Below are 16,355 nucleotides of genomic sequence, written 5' to 3' on the forward strand. Positions count from 1 at the left end.
AGGCCTTGCAGGAAAACGAGACTGGGGTTTTGAAATCTCGAGTGACATACACCACCTGAGAGATGGAAATATTCGAATTCAATCTCACTGTCTCTGGTAAGTCACGACGAATCCGTCCATTTTTGTCCATCCTTCTGAGCAATTAATAAGATGGCTGCAACTATTCCCTTGACAGTTCCTGCACCAGAGAGTGATCCACCTGATGTGCCTAGCGTTTCCCAAAGTGAAGGTAAGCAATTCATTGCTCCCCTACCCCATTCTCCACATTTTCTGCCTGGGAAATTTAAGTATTCATATATAATTCATAGGGACACAGGTGGCGCTGTGGGTTAAACCACAGAGCCTAGGACTTGCCGATCAGAAGGTCGGCGGTTCGAATCCCCGTGACAGGGTGAGCTCCCGTTGCTCGGTCCCTGCTCCTGCCAACCTAGCAGTTCAAAAGCACGTCAAAGTGCAAGTAGATCAATAGGTACTGCTCTGGTGGGAAGGTAAACAGCGTTTCCGTGCGCTGCTCTGGTTCGCCAGAAGCAGCTTAGTCATGCTGGCCACATGACCCGGAAGCTGTACGCCGGATCCCTTGGCCAGTAAAGCGAGATGAGCGCAGCAACCCCAGAGTCGGCCACGACTGGACCTAATGGTCAGGGGTCTCTTTATCTTTACCTTAAGTTGTGTTTTGCTGGAAATTCTGTTGTGTGTAACAGAATTTGCACCCTGTTCTCTTGAAACTGAAGCCCCTTGCGTTTTCAGTGTTCCTACATGCTTAGCTTTGGAGCACACAGAGCAGCTCTGCCTCAGTGCCCCCCTTGTCCCCCCTTGCCTCTTATTCCACGGCCTGCCGAGGGGGCTGCCACCCACTCTGGGAACTACGGAGTTAAAGCTATTTCCAAATGCGTACATACCATGCAGGGACAGTTATTAATTCACACCATTAAGGTGCACCAAATGCCTGAGTTTTTATCACTTCGATGGCTTTGTCCTGTCCAGCAATCTATAAACATTTTAATAGAACAAAACCCTTCAGTTTAAAGCTAAAGGTAAAGGTACCCCTGCCCGTACGGGCCAGTCTTGCCAGACTCTGGGGTTGTGCGCCCATCTCACTCTATAGGCCGGGAGCCAGCGCTGTCCGGAGACACTTCCGGGTCATGGGGCCAGCGTGACAAGCTGCATCTGGCGAGCCAGCGCAGCACACGGAACGCTGTTTACCTTCCCGCTGGTAAGCGGTCCCTATTTATCTACTTGCACCCGGGGGTGCTTTCAAACTGCTAGGTGGGCAGGCGCTGGGATCGAACGACGGGAGCGCACCCCGCCGCGGGGATTCGAACCACCAACCATGCGATCGGCAAGTCCTAGGCGCTGAGGTTTTACGTGTCTCTCAGTTTAAAGCTATGGAGAACTTAATAGTTTTGGATTGCAAATTGAACCCATTTGCTTATTTTCATCATTTTATCCCCTCATTTTACCTTGGGATGCGCAAACTGGCATTTCGATTGCAGAACCCCCAAGGAATAACATTTGTTCATTGCAGGGGAATGGAGGACGACTCTGGTGTGCTTCATTGTTGCCATGACGGTTGCAGGTTTTCGCTTCATGCAAATAGTTTTCAGAAGGTCTGAAAGAGGTAGGGAAGATGCGTGTATTTGTTTATTCATAAGACTTCTTACCTTCGCCATAAGGTCCAGGGTGGGTTACAGCCAGGCCTAGGCCATTGTGAGGACAGATTAGAAAGGACCCAACCAAAATGATGATGATGGGGATGGAACAGCTCCCTGATGAAGAATGGTTGCAGCATTAGTGAGGCGAGGAAGAGGCTGTCAAGAATTCTGCTCATATGGATCCAGAGCAGATCCCAATGTATGGTTAGCAGAGTAAAAACTTAAAACACGTTGCAGGATTCCCCCCAAAATAGACCAGAGGCAATTCATATTTCATTCAGCAAAGCTACTGAAGGCAAAAGGGCATAATGGTCACAAATCCATATACATTCAGAATGGTCCATAAGAAACCCAGTTGCAGCACACTTAACTTAAAACTTTGAGAGAGCCAGTGTGGTGTAGTGGTTAAGAGCGGTGGACTCGTAATCTGGTGAACCGGGTTCGCTTCCCCGCTCCTCCACATGCAGCTGCTGGGTGACCTTGGGCCAGTCACACTTCTTTGAGGTCTCTCAGCCCCACTCACCTCACAGAGTGTTTGTTGTGGGGGAGGAAGGGAAAGGAGATTGTTAGCTACTTTGAGACTCCTTCGGGTAGTGATAAAGCGGGATATCAAATCCAAACTCCTCCTCCTCCTCCTCCTCCTCCTCCTCTTCTTCTTCTTCTTCTTCTTCTTCTTCTTCTTCTTCTTCTTCCAATAACTTATGGTAAGACTAAAATCTTAACACTAAGCATACTATAAACAGAACACCACACCAAATGCAAACTGACAGAGGCAACACAATAGAAGTTCATTAAAAATGTACATGGCATGGGAAATGTGGTTAGAGAAAGGGTTTTCTCCCTCTCTCATCACACTGGAATTTTTTGGCCTCTGACAAAGCTGAACATTGGAAGATTCTGGACAGATAGAAGGCAGCCCTCCTTCACACAAACTATGGAACTCCCTGCCACAGCATCCATCAGCATGGATTCCTTTAAGAGGAGATGATAGACATTCATGGAGGACAGGGCCATTTATGGTTACTAGCCACAACGGCTACACTCTTGTCTCCACAGTTAGAGGCAACAAAGCTTCTGACGACCAGTTGCTGAAGGGCACAGGAGAGGTCGGATCCTGCTTGTGGGTTTCAGCCCCTGTGAGAAGAGGATGCTGGGCTAGATGGGCCGCTGGCCTGATCCAGCAAGCTCTTCTTGCATTCTTATGTACTTATGACTCCCTGCCTGAAACCCTCAAGAGCTCTTCCTGGTTAAAGTAGGCGATATTGAGCTGGATGGATCAGGGCCTGTGGAAGGACAAGGCAGCTTCCTCTGTCCTACCATGAAGGCATTTGGTACACCTCTGTGGGGGGGGGGAGTTCCACATTTGGGGGCCACCCCCTCTGCTCTCTTGAGGATCTAGGGAGACCAACTGGTCAATGCAGTGAGATGACCTGTATGTATTTCATTACACTCCACAGTGCCAAATAATAGAACTCCCCTGAGCTTCATTATGGGGAAGAAGCGGAGGAAGAAGAGAAGATCCTCCACAGACAAGAATTGTGACCAGGTGAGGTGATCTTGCAGAGTGGCGTGTAATAAATGAAAATCTGCCCTTATTCCCTAATGGGGGACACAAGAGCCCTTATAGAGTCCTTACATAGGTTCCCTATTAGTAGGAGAAAATAACAGAGGCCAAGCAGAGAATATTGAGAAGCAAAGCGGCTAGTGAGCCTGATCTTTATTGATCTGTTGCAACAGGGTGCCCCCTTCACACGCAGGAGAAGGAGGAGGACCCCGAACAAAGGTGTGCCCACCCTTATATAGACATTTTAAATTGCCCGCCCTGGAGTCAAAGACCACCCCCAGAAACATCATACATACATCACAGAAAAGGCGGTCTACAGCAGAAATCTGAGTGCGTTGTTTACCTCCTGTCTGGCAGGTGACCTGTTAATGCTCACTTGATTGGATACCCTGTGGAGCCTGGCCAGTCTTTTGTAATGATAAGTACTTAGTTTCTGAGCCAAGTCACAGGCTCACCCTATTCATACACAGAGAGACTTACCCTTAAGACAGGATTAGTGAATGAAAAGACAGTGAGGAGGCTTTTCCATTGGACCTTGCAGAGAAAACACCTGGTCAGCCTGGGAGTCAAAGTGTCTCCATGGCTGCTCTCCTGTGCAGCTTCAACATGGGGCCTATATAACTATGTACGCGTTCGCTTGGTACATTTATGAACCTTTATTACATACATAAGACCTTAATTTATTTATTTCCGGCGGAACACTGGGGTGCTTTTCATTCACTCCCTCCATCAGGTGGTGCATGCACTGATAGGAACAGAGCCCAAACCAGAAGGAGGTCTCCAAGTGTTTGGGAGAACCTCAAAGTTTGCTGAAGAAGACATTAAAAGTGAAGAGGGCAAATGAAGCCCAGAATTAGGCTTCCTAGCAGGGGAAGGGGGAACCAGGCTGGGGCCCTCCAGATGGACCCCAGTTCTCATCCTGCTCCCCGACCAAGGGTCCTGCTGGCTGCAGAGGCTGAGAGGGAGTGGGGAGTCCAGCAACCATGATGGTCATTTCAGGCCAAATTGCCTCCTCCAATTGCTACTTCCCACAAATTCCAGTAACTCTTGCCAACACTGCCCAGAACTGTCTCAGCCTTAACTAGTCACATGGACTGAGCCCCCAAAAAGAAACACGAAACAAACGTCTCATCACAAATCTGTGTGTATAAATATGCACCACCTGCCTCAGAGGTCAGGAGCTCCGGCAGGAAGGAAAGCGTTTCCGTGTGCTGCTCTGGTTCACCAGAAGCGGCTTAGTCCTGTTGGCCACATGACCCGGAAGCTGTACACCGGCTCCCTTGGCCAATAAAGCGAGATGAGTGCCGCAACCCCAGAGTTGGCCACGACTGGACCTAATGGTCAGGGGTCCCTTTACCTTTACTTAATAAAGTTATTGCCCTTTGGATTTTTTCCCTACAGAGCAGTAGGGAAAATAAGGTAAAGGTAAAGGTACCCCTGCCCGTACGGGCCAGTCTTGACAGACTCTGGGGTTGTGCGCCCATCTCACTCAAGAGGCCGGGGAGCAGCGCTGTCCGAAGACACTTCCGGGTCACGTGGCCAGCGTGACAAAGCTGCATCTGGCGAGCCAGCGCAACACACGGAAATGCCATTTACCTTCCCGCTAGTAAGCGGTCCCTATTTATCTACTTGCACCCGGGGTGCTTTCGAACTGCTAGGTTGGCAGGCGCTGGGACCGAGCAGCGGGAGCGCACCCCGCCGCGGGGATTCGAACCGCCGACCTTTCGATCAGCAAGCCCTAGGCACTGAGGCTTTTACCCACAGCGCCACCCACGTCCCTAGTAGGGAAAATAGACTACAGTAAACAGACTTTACTATTTTTGGATGAGTGGGACATGGTTTCCAGAAACGTTTTAAAAAGAAATGTAGAACAGATGGAGTGGAAGGAAGATGTTCGTTGATCCAGCAGCAGAGCACACTGTCCAGGGTTCGATTTATGCTAGGCTTGTTCAGGTGGCCTTGGGTCACCTGAACCTTTTCTAAGCTGCTGCCTGGGCCTGCATCTGGATCCGGTCAGGTCCTACATAGCTGGTCCTTTGTTCTTCAGCTGCTCAGTTCATTCATAGCTGGTTCTGCATACTGGAGTGGCTCAGGTCCTGCACAGCTTGTTCTGTTTCTCTCTGTCCTTGCAGGTGGATCAGAATGGAGACAGTAAAAGGTAAAGGACCCCTGGACGGTTGAGTCCAGTCAACGGCGACTATGGGGTTGTGGCGCTCATCTTGCTTTCAGGCCAAGGGAGCCAGTGTTTGTCCACAGACAGCTTTCCGGGTCACGTGGCCAGCAGGAGTAAACCGCTTCTGGCGCAATGGAACACTGTGACGGAAACCAGAGCACATGGAAACACTGTTTACTTTCCCGCCAGAGCGGTACCTCTTTATCTACTTTCACTGGCGTGCTTTCAAACTGCTAGGTTGGCAGGAGCAGGGACTGAGCAACGGGAGCTCACCCCGTCACAGGGACTTGAACCACCAACCTTCTGATCGGCAAGCTCAAGAGGCTCAGTAGTTTACACCACAGCGCCACCCGCATCCCAGAATGGAGAACGGCAATTGCTTTCTCCCTGCCAATGGACTGCTTCTCTCCCACAGTTTGGTGTTGATTCAGGTGTGAATCTCAGGAGCCACTATTGTTGGCATCCAGCCGGCTGATGGCTTTTCTATTTTTCTTTTTAAAGAAAAGGCTACCTGAATCAGTATGCAAACTGAAGCACAGCTGTCCTTTGAAAGGTGCTAGAGGTGATTTCATTAAGAGCTTTCCCTGTGTATGGAATTGCCCCCAAAAAGATGCTAGACTGTTTTCGTATGCCACTACAGTGGCAAGACTTTTATTAGCTAAAAATTGGAAATCGCAAGAAATACCATCTTCATGGCAGATGAAGATGTTGGACTTCTTCAGTGGTGTAGCGTGGGTTGTCAGCACCCGGGGCAAGGCAAGTAATTTGCGCCCCCTAACCAGTGGATTTTAGCACTCGGGCAGAGAGCAGCGAGTGCGAGCGCGCCCCCCCAGATGTTGCGCCCGGTGCGGCCGGCCCCCCTGCACCCCCCACGCTACGCCACTGGACTTCTTGGAGCTGGCCAACCTGAGTGGAAGAATCCGCGACCAGAAAGAAGAGGAGACACAAGAGGATAGGAAGAAATTTAAAGAATATTTAGCTAAATATTGTGATATAAGATAAATAGAAAATTCTTGGAAGTAATAAATAGGCTTAGGGGTAGAATAAGAATATGTGGTAGTAAATATTAAGGATTAGTATATTAATAAAGGAGAAGAGGTTAGTTAATGAAAGGAATCAACATAATTAGAAATATGAATTTGGAGAACTGTTATATAGGGGATATAATGAAATTCAGTCAGAGGGGATTCAAGGAAGTCAGTTATCAATGTAAGGAGAATTAGGTATTTGAAGAAATGATTTTTCTTTGTGTTTAATTTTATTGTAGAGTAGTGTGTTTTTCTTTGTTGAGTGTTTTGTTATGTCATTTTGTGATAAATATGGAAAATCAATAAAAAAACTTTTTGAAAAAATATATATTTTTTTGGAAAAAGAAAAAAGAGCTTTCCCTGTATATGTGAAAAAGTGGGCAACCGCTGGGTATCCCTGGAACCACGTCTGAGAAACACGCCAAGGCCTGGTTTGCTCTCTGTGACTATTCAGTGATCTGGTATTGCAGTTTCCCTTTGGAATCTGCTGGGGAGCAAGACTGCTGTGAAACTCCCATCTTGCTGAGCTCAGCCTGCGTATGTGTGGGAAGGAAGCTTCATGCCAGGGAAACTCTGCAAGTCTACAGGGGAGACCCTTCTCTTGGTCCCGCCACCTTCCCAGGCCTGCTTATGTTCTTCAGCGATTGGTCTGCCTCGCTCAGTATTGCCCTCACGGACTGGCAGCAGCTCTCCAGCAAATGCTCTGCTAACTGAGCGATGGCAGTTTCCGAAAGAGCAGTTAAGATTGAATGCAGGTTTCGGGTTGCATCTAAGGCTCCTTTTGTTGTTTAGTGGTGCCCACCTCTTTGTGACCCCCTGGACCAGAGCACACCAGGCACTCCTGTCTTCCACTGCCTCCCTCATGCTGGTAGCTTCGAGAACACTGTCCCACCATCTCGCCCTCTGTCGTCCCCTTCTCCTTGTGCCCTCCATCTTTCCCAACATCAGGGTCTTTTCCAGGGAGTCTTCTCTTCTCACGAGGTGGCCAAAGTCTTGGAGTCCCAGCTTCAGGATCTGTCCTTCCAGTGAGCACTCAGGGCTGATTTCCTTCAGAATGGAGAGGTTTGATCTTCTTGCAGTCCATGGGACTCTCAAGAGTCTCCTCCAGCACCAGAATTCAAAAGCATCCATTCTTTGGCGATCTGCCTTCTTGATGGTCCAGCTCTCACTCCCATACATCACTAGTGGGAAAACCAGAGCTTGAACTATACGGACCTTTGTTGGCAAGGTGATGTCTCTACTAGAAAGAAGATATAAACAAACTGCTCAACTCCCCCCTCTTGAGCTACACACACACACACACACACACACACACACACACACACACACACCAATGGCTCATAAGGACTCTTCTCTGCTGTGGTCAATGAGTTATGCAGACTGCCAGAAGTTCAGCAAGGAAACTGACTCACTTTTACTGACTAATCATCAGATCCCAGGTGACCAATCTGAGCCCTGGCTTCACTTTGCCTGCTTTCTTGCTGACTTTGTGACGTGATTTGTTTAAACACAGCCCTGAGCTCAAAGTTTTGTGCTTTGCAGCACATGCACAGCCATGGCTGCAAAATATGCCGGCAAAATCTCCATGGCCTGTCTTCTCTTGGGCACTTTCATCTGCTCCTTCCTTGGTAAGTTCTGCAAATCTTGCTCACTTGTTGAAGGGGGGGCGAGGTTGTTGAAGAGAGTCAGGGAGTGAGGTTTGTCATGAAAGAGGAAGCAGGGATGGCTAAATTACAGCTGAATGAGGCTGGCTCAGAGAAAGCGCTCGCTCAGTTAACAGGAAGGAGCTTCTGCCGATAAATTTTAACCATGTGCAGACAAATTAGAAAGAACTATGCAAAGATTTCTGTCTTGCACTTCCAGTGCTCTGATGTAACTCAGGGCAGCTCCAGAGTAATTAAACCATTAGCATTCCAGAAAAGGGAACAACATGGAAAGTGGAGAAAGCTTTTCTTCCACCGCTCTGGAGGGCAGATTCAACCAACAGATTCAATAAAGGAGATTTGAATTAAACATTAGGGAGAACTTTCTGATGGTAAGAGCCTCAGAAGGTGGTGGACCTAGAAGGTTTTGAAACAGAGGTTCGATGGCTGCCCATTAGCCTGGAGGTCCTCATCACTTAGTTGTAGCTCTCGCAACCTGGCCCGCTCTTTGGCGATGCTGATGGGGACACTTAAGGGGCCAGCTTAGGTCATTCTCGTACAAAGAAACTTGTCCAACTAATTTAGCAAGTGAAACCTCTATTGCATTCTTTGTTTTTGTTTTTGTTTGGACATAATTTTTAAAAATAACATGTAACAAAATCATTTCTAAATCCAGAGTGGTACCTCTGGTTGTGAACGGGAGCTGTTGCGGAGGCCCGTTCGCAACATGAAAAGAACGCAACCTGCAGCGGCGCATCTGCGCACACGCAGCTTGTGATTCATCACTTCGTGTGACGTCATTTTGTGCTTCTGCGCATGCGCAAGCGGTGAAACCCGGAAGTAACCCTTTCTAGTACTTCTGGGTTGCCTTGGGACGTAACCTGAAAGAACGTAACATGAAGTGGATGTAACATGAGGTATGACTGTACAGTGGTACCTCGGTTTAAGAACAGTCCGGTTTAAGAACGATTTGGTTTAAGAACTCTGCAAAACCGGAAGTAGTGTCCCGGTTTGAGAACTTTACCTCGGTCCAAGAACGGAATCCGAACAGTGGAAGGGCACCGGCAGCAGGAGGCCTCATTAGGGAAAGTGCACCTTGGTTTAAGAACGGTTTTGGTTTAAGAACGGACTTCTGGAACGGATTAAATTCGTAAACCGAGATACCACTGTACAGAGATTACTCTGAATCTCGCAACTTCCCCCCACCCCCTCCATGGGCCCTAATGCTAATATTTATATCTGCATATCAATTCATTATCCAAATATTTTGTCCCTCTAAATTATCCATAATTTTTGTTACTTTACAAGTGTGGTTAAAATCCTGCTAATGTTTTCGTCTGTTTACAATGGTCTCGTAGATATATTATAATTTCCCCCCATTCTTTTTTTAAAGTTCTTGTCCTTTTGGTTTCTGAGCTTCCCAGTCAATTTTGCCATTTCAGCATAGTCCATCAACTTGGTTTGCCATTCTTCCCTGTTGACATTGTTTCTTCCTTCCATCTCTGGACTAGTAAAGTCCGTGCGGCTGTTGTCTCATACATAAAAAGCCTTTTTTGGTCCTTTGTGATCTCGGTACATGTAATTCCTAGAAAAGCTTCTGGGTTTTTTTTTAAAGCAAAAGTTACTTTAAACAGTTTTTTCATTTCATTATATATCATCTCCCAGAAAGTTTCTGTTATCTTGCATTTCCACCACTTATGATAAAATGTACCTTCCTTTTCTTTATACTTCCAGCAGATATTGGTTCTTGTTCTATACATTTTTGCTAACTTAGTAGGAGTCGAATACCACCGATACATCATTTTCATATCATTTTCTTTCAGCGAACAACATGCCTTAAATTTCAAATCTATTTTCCATAGCCTCTTCCAATCTGCCATCTGTATGTTGTGTCCCAACGTCTATTGCATTCTAACCCTCACTGTGTACAGGACCCGAGAACTGGAAAGGACTCAAGGAGTCATTCACACCATCTGGCAAACGTGCAACAATATTATGACATCCTGCTCTACCTGATATAAAAGAAGCATCAATATTTGGCACTCCCCATCCCTTCACTTTCTCCCTTTCTCCTTTTACTTATTTTTCCCTCCCTGAAAAACACTTAGGCCTTGTAAGCAGTCGGGAACCGAAGACTCCTACGATTCAGCTGAACAGGATCTTGGGAGAATCTGCCTTGCTTCCTGTACATATAACCTCGGCCAATACCGTGTCCATCATTAAATGGATATTCCACCCTCGACAAGGCGAGGCAAACGACCTTGGGCGATTCAGCGATGGGAAATGGAAGCGGTGGAATACGAGCGACAGTTTGGGGCAGCGTCTGGAAATGGTTGATGGCCCCACGCTGAAGATAAGCAACTTGGTGGTGAAGGACAGTGGGGTCTACACGGCTCATGTGACGTTTTCCACAGGAGTGACAGAATCACACACATTCAACCTCACTGTCTATGGTATGTACTTGTTTCACCATCGCACACTGTAAGGATGAGGGAGAAATTCAGTCCTGTTCACTTTCACCTGCCTAGGGGAAAGTCCACCTCCTTCCTTACAGACTCTTTCAGGTGTTGAGATCGGCAGTCGGGACCCTCTTGGTAGTCCTGCCATCCTCAAAAGTTTGGGGAGGGTGGCCTAGGGACAGGGATGGAGAGAGGGCCTTCTTGGTGGTGGCCCCTAGGCTGCAGAATGCGTCGCCGTACATGCATAAGAACATAGGAAGGATCTGCTGAACCAGGCCAAAGGGGACCTCTCTAGTCCAGCCTCCTGTCTTTCCTGTGGCTGACCAGATGCCCATCATAGGAAGCCCACAAGCAGAACCCAGGAACAACTCTTCCTGCATGTGGTTTCCAGCAACTGACACTCTTCTTTCATCAAGCCCATCTGATGGATGTGGAAGTGGTGATGAGGAAGGAGCCAGCACCCCCCCCAAAAAAACCCCAGTCAGTGAAACCCCAGAGGCATCAAAATAAAACACAATTCAAAGTGTTGGTGCTGACCTTGAAAGCCCTAAACAGCCTCAAGGCCCAGTATACCTGAAGGAGCGTCTCCACCCCCATCGTTCAGCCCAGACACTGAGGTCCAGCTCCGAGGGCCTTCTGGCGGTTCCCTCCCTGAGAGAAATGAGGTTACAGGGAACCAGGCAGAAGGCCTTCTTGGTGGTGGCACCCGGCCTGTGGAACACCCTCCCATCAGATGTCAAGGGGATAAAGAACTACACAACTTTTAGAAGACATCTGAAGGCTGCCTTGTATTGGGAAGATTTTAATGTTTGGTGTTTTACTGTGTTTTTATATTCTGTTGGAAGCCTCCCACAGTGGCTGGGGTAACACAGTCGGGTGGGCGGCATATAAACAATAAAATATTTTAAAAAATTCATTTCTAACAGAGCCAGTGCGGGAGCCGCAGGTCACCCATAAACTGATCTCCAACATGCCTGATGGCTGCAATGTAACCCTGCGGTGCCAGGCATCAGGAAAGGGAGACTTTTGTGTCTCCTGGAAAAGAGGGAATCCCCTCAGAGCCCTAGGCGAGAGCCCGGACTGGCACCAACTCTCTGACAGTGGGGAAGATCTCCATCTGTTCTGGCATCGCAACGCCTCGGATGCCAACATCACCTGCCTGGTGAGCAATCCGGTGGATCAGAAGAACATTTCCATCAACCTCCTCAGCCTCTGCCCAGCTGAAGGTAAGGAACCCCTGGCCCATTTCCTCCATTAGCCTTTCTTTATTTAATGGATTTGTATCCTGCCTTTCTCCAAGTTTATTTTATTTGTCAAAATATTTGTATACTGCTGGGCTGTAAAAAAACATATCAAAGCGGTTTACAGCAACAAGACCATAAAAGCATATAAGAAAGGTTAAAAAGAGACATCAATTAACTGTTGTGGGAGGATCAAAATTATTGTAAAATCAGTGGAATGTATAAATCTGAAAAGTATAAATAACATTTTTTTGACAAAAAAGACCCGAGCAATTAAAACTGCAGTTTTCCCTGATATCAGCCCAGCAGGCAAGCAGTGCCTGCGCCTTAGTTTCCAAAGGCCTGTCTGAACAGGAAGGTCTTAGTCTGCTGGCAGAAGGAGACCAGAGAGGGAGCCAGTCGAAGCTCTTATTGGGTCACCACCAGCTCTGATGCTGATGGGACTGAGAGGAGGTGCTCATCTGAAGGCCTTTGCACCCGGCCAGCTCCGTAAAGGGAGATACAATATTTTGGGTAACCTGGATCTAAGCCACGTAGGTCTTTAGAAGTCAAAACCAGCATTCTTCTTCTCTTTCTCACAGGGAGGGATGAAGCAAGCACCATGGGGGCACGTGTTGGCAGGTGTGTGGTGAACACACAGGGTCCCCGGACGTTTCACTGTCTACTAATTCCTGTGGCACCACTTTATTTCTCGCTACCCCCACCCAGGCCCTACCTGGCACAATACTGAATCCAGTCAGAGTGAAATTGGAACATAAACTTTTGTTTATTTACAGTGGTACCTCGGGTTAAGTACTTAATTCGTTCCGGAGGTCTGTTCTTAACCCAAAACTGTTCTTAACCTGAAGCACCACTTTAGCTAGTGGGGCCTAATTAGCTAATTGGTGGTGGCACCCTCCCTGTGGAACGCCCTCCCATCAGATGTCAAATGGGATAAAGAACTACACAACTTTTAGAAGACATCTGAAGGCTGCCTTGTATTGGGAAGATTTTAATGTTTGGTGTTTTATTGTGTTTTTATATTCTGTTGGAAGCCTCCCAGAGTGGCTGGGGTAACGCAGTCGGGTGGGCGGCATACAAACAATAAAATATTTTTTAAAATTCATTTCTAACAGAGCCAGTGCAGGAGCCGCAGGTCTTCTCTTTCTCACAGGGAGGGATGAAGCAAGCACATGGGGTCATGTATTGGTGGGTGTCTTGTTACAATCAACCTGAAAAGACAATAATTGCTTTTTTCAGGCAACCGGGCATTCTGGTTGATTCTCTGGCTTTTTCAGAATCCCCGCATCTCACTTCCAGTCATATCAATCATCTTGTTAGTGTTCTTGGGGGTCATCCTGTATAGGAAAATCAAGAAATGTCAGACCGCAAAGGTAGGAAGCATCTTTTGTTACTCTCTAGTTGGCAAATTATGCATTCTTCTTTCCTGAGAGAACAGTGCTTGTTAATCTTATGGAATAACACATTTCTGCTGTTGGGGCCAGCGATGCTTCTGAATGTTGTGGGAATGTTCAGGGATGCAGGAGAGGATATATTGTCTGATAATAGCCTTTCCAACTTGTGTTAACAAGTTCACAATTTAGCAGAGTAACATTTCCCTTTTTAAACTCACAGCGGATGTGTTTGCTCAGGCTCGCTAAAGCCTCTAGAATAACTGTTCTGGTATTTTCCCCTTATTCCTTCATAAAAGATAAGACACGACACAGTCTTCTATAAAAGTATAAAAAGAGTTTACTCACTCACATTCTGTTCACAGTTGGATCCCAGAAGGCAGACTTAGCTTAGCAAAGAGAGAGATGGCTGCCCTGGCCTGTGCTTTTGTCATTACCTGCACAGGTGAGGCGACGCCCACCTCTAGTCACATGCAGAGGAAGTATGTTCCAGCCCAGAAGGAAACAGGAAGTTGACCTGCTGGCTGGACAAACATTCCACCCCACGTGTAAACATGTTCACTCTAGGAAGGTTGTACTTGACTGCTCTTGTGTTTCACATCCCACAAATGTCAGCTGCAGGAAACCACAGGAGGAGAGAGCTGCTCTTATGCTCAGTTCCTGCTTGCTGGTTTCCCACAAGCATCTCATGGGCCCCTGTAAGAACAAGATGCTGGGCTAGGTGGGCCCCCTTTGGCCTGATCCAGCAGCCAGGCTCTTCTTACATTACAGTGGTACCTTGCTTCCTGGATGGCTTGGCTCCCAAACAAATTGGCTCCCGAACGCCGCAAACCCGGAAGTAAGCGTTCCGGTTTGCAGACGTTCTTTGGAAGCCAAACTTCCATTTCGGGTGTCGGCACTGTTTCTGGGGCCAATCAGCCAATCAGAAGCTGCCTCTTGGCTTGCGAATGTTTTGGAAGTCGAACAGATTTCCAGAATGGATTGAGTTCAAGAACTAAGGTACCACTGTATTATGTTCTTAACAGTGGCGTAGCGTGGGGGGTGCAGGGGGCGCCGGCCGCACCGGGCGCAACATCTGGGGTTAGAGCAAATCCACGGGTTAGGGGGCGCAAATCCATGGGTTGGGGGCCCAAATTACTTGCCTTGCCCCGGGTGCTGACAACCCACGCTACGCCACTGGTTCTTAATGCACAAGCAGAAGTGTGGATGAGCCCAAAGTGGAAGTAGGATGTGTGTCAATCCAGTAGTGTACAGGATTTGATTTATTCCTGGTTTGCTCCAGCAGCCTCAAATCTTCAGGATCTGTTTCCTTAGCGTGTGGTTGGCCCTGCATTATGAAAACTCTTACATTTCTCTTTCTGCCTCTCTCTGCAGAGTGACTAGAACACAGAACACCTCTCTCTCTCTCTCTCTCTCTGACAATGACTGAGCTGCATCAAACCCCAGTTTCCCCCCCAAAGAGGAGACGAAAAGCCCTCGAGTGAGTTTGGATCTCCCTGACGCTGTCTCTGAGAGCAACTCTAGTTGCATTTCTTAAGATGAAAAATTGGAAATAATAATTATTGCACATGCTTTGAGTGAAGAAAAGGGTATGTTAGCTGCAAATTAAGCCTGGCACTAAGAAGTTAAGAGTGATGGAATGGACTGGACAGAAGATAACATTAAAGAATAACATCTATGGGTTGGGGGCCCATAGTATGTTGAAACGGAACGGAAAGGAGGGGGGGAACTTTTCCTTTTTTTTACTACGATATTATCATAGCAAGTGAGAGTGGAAAATAAAAATATCAACTAAAGCCTTTGTTTTGTGAAAGATTTGGAAAGAAAATAAAAGGCTCTCTTGTGACGCAATTTTTAATCGGGATCCGCCATTACGAGACAGACTATGTTGCGAGATTAATAGTCAGAGGGGGAGGCGAGCCGTTGTTCTGTTATCATGTTTGTATTCTAAGTTCGATGGCAAATCTTCTCTGGAAAGACTGATTTATGGTGCAACTTGTCTGGGAAAATTAATGAGCAGATGCTTAGATTTTATTTCATCGGAACTGAGAAAGATGGCGCCTGCCACCCGAGCAGGACTTCTGGATCAGCATGTGAAGATTTATTGCAAACAAAAGACTTACCAGCTTTAAAAAAGGGAGAGTCTTCCAAAGTTCACACAGAAGCATAATAATGTTTACTTTAACTCGCCTGTGGAAACACTCAGAGGCTATTAAGAAGAAAAAGGATATCAACAAGAAGATTGAAAGATGGGATTGGTGAACACTAAAAGCAGCAGAAATATGAGATGACTGGACCCTTACTGAACTCGAAGCATGGGAACCCCCAACAAAAATTTGTAATTTGGCAAAATATTTGGACTTTATTATATGTATTGGTATAATTTGGAATAATTAATGTGATATGATTGGATTGTTAAATGGAAAACTTAATAAAAATTATTTTTTTAAAAAAAGAACAAAGGTGTGTCAGCCCTTATATAGACATTTTAAATTGCCCACCTTGGAGTCCAAAACCACCACCAGAAAAATCATACCTACATCAAGGGGTGTAGCTCAAGACCACCCCCCCCAGATACATCATACCTACATCACAGAAAGGGCAGTCTACAACAGAAATCTGAGTGCGTTGTTTATCTTGTCTGGCAGGTTACCTGTTAATGCTTACTTGATTGGATACCCTGGGGAGCCTGGCCAGTCTTTTGTAATGATAAATACTTAGTTCCTGAGCCAGGTCACAGGCGCACATCCTATTCATATCTTAAATGTGTCCTTAAGACAGGATTTGTGAGGAAAGAGACAATGGGGAGGTTTCCCACTTTGACCTTGCAGAGAAAACAACTGGTCAGTTTGGGAATCAAAAATGGTTTCAGGTTGGTCTTCCTGTGCTGATCTATGTACGTTCTTGGTTGGTACATTTATGAACATTATTATATATGTAAGACTTTAAAAGGGACGCGGGTAGCGTTGTGGGTTAAACTACACAGCCTAGGACTTGCTGATCAGAAGGTCGGCGGTTCGAATCCCCGTGACGGGGTGAGCTCCCGTTGCTCGGTCACTGCTTTTGCCAACCCAGCAGTTCGAAAGCACGTCAAAGTGCAAGTAGATAAATAGGTACCGCTCCAACAGGAAGGTAAATGGCGTTTCCGTGCGCTGCTCTGGTTCGCCAGAAGCAGCTTAGTCATGCTGGCCACATGACCCAGAT

At 47.0% G+C, this 16,355-nt stretch overlaps 3 protein-coding genes across 4 annotated transcripts in view; 2 read left to right on the forward strand and 1 right to left on the reverse strand.

Annotated features, from left to right (window-relative positions):
• Positions 1–16,355, forward strand: part of LOC310751719 (uncharacterized protein) — a 950,206-nt gene that overhangs the window by 606,107 nt on the left and 327,744 nt on the right. The window lies entirely within an intron of this gene.
• METTL25B (methyltransferase like 25B) overlaps positions 1–16,355 on the reverse strand; it is a 464,705-nt gene that overhangs the window by 36,241 nt on the left and 412,109 nt on the right. The window lies entirely within an intron of this gene.
• The window catches only part of LOC310751731 (T-lymphocyte surface antigen Ly-9-like), a 46,502-nt gene that overhangs the window by 19,484 nt on the left and 10,663 nt on the right, over positions 1–16,355 (forward strand). Inside the window, exons 1-3 of one of the 2 annotated variants that reach the window (XM_083591304.1) lie at positions 7,892–8,045; positions 10,169–10,513; positions 11,446–11,745. In XM_083591304.1, coding sequence (XP_083447430.1) covers positions 7,973–8,045; positions 10,169–10,513; positions 11,446–11,745 — 718 coding nt within the window. In that variant the 5' untranslated portion in view covers positions 7,892–7,972. Of the gene's footprint in view, positions 1–7,891; positions 8,046–10,168; positions 10,514–11,445; positions 11,746–16,355 lie in introns of those variants that run through there. The other variant, XM_083591303.1, reaches the window with a different exon arrangement.

This window comes from Podarcis filfolensis, assembly GCF_964270895.1.
Source record: "Podarcis filfolensis genome assembly, chromosome: 16".
In the NCBI taxonomy this organism is placed as follows: domain Eukaryota; kingdom Metazoa; phylum Chordata; class Lepidosauria; order Squamata; family Lacertidae; genus Podarcis; species Podarcis filfolensis.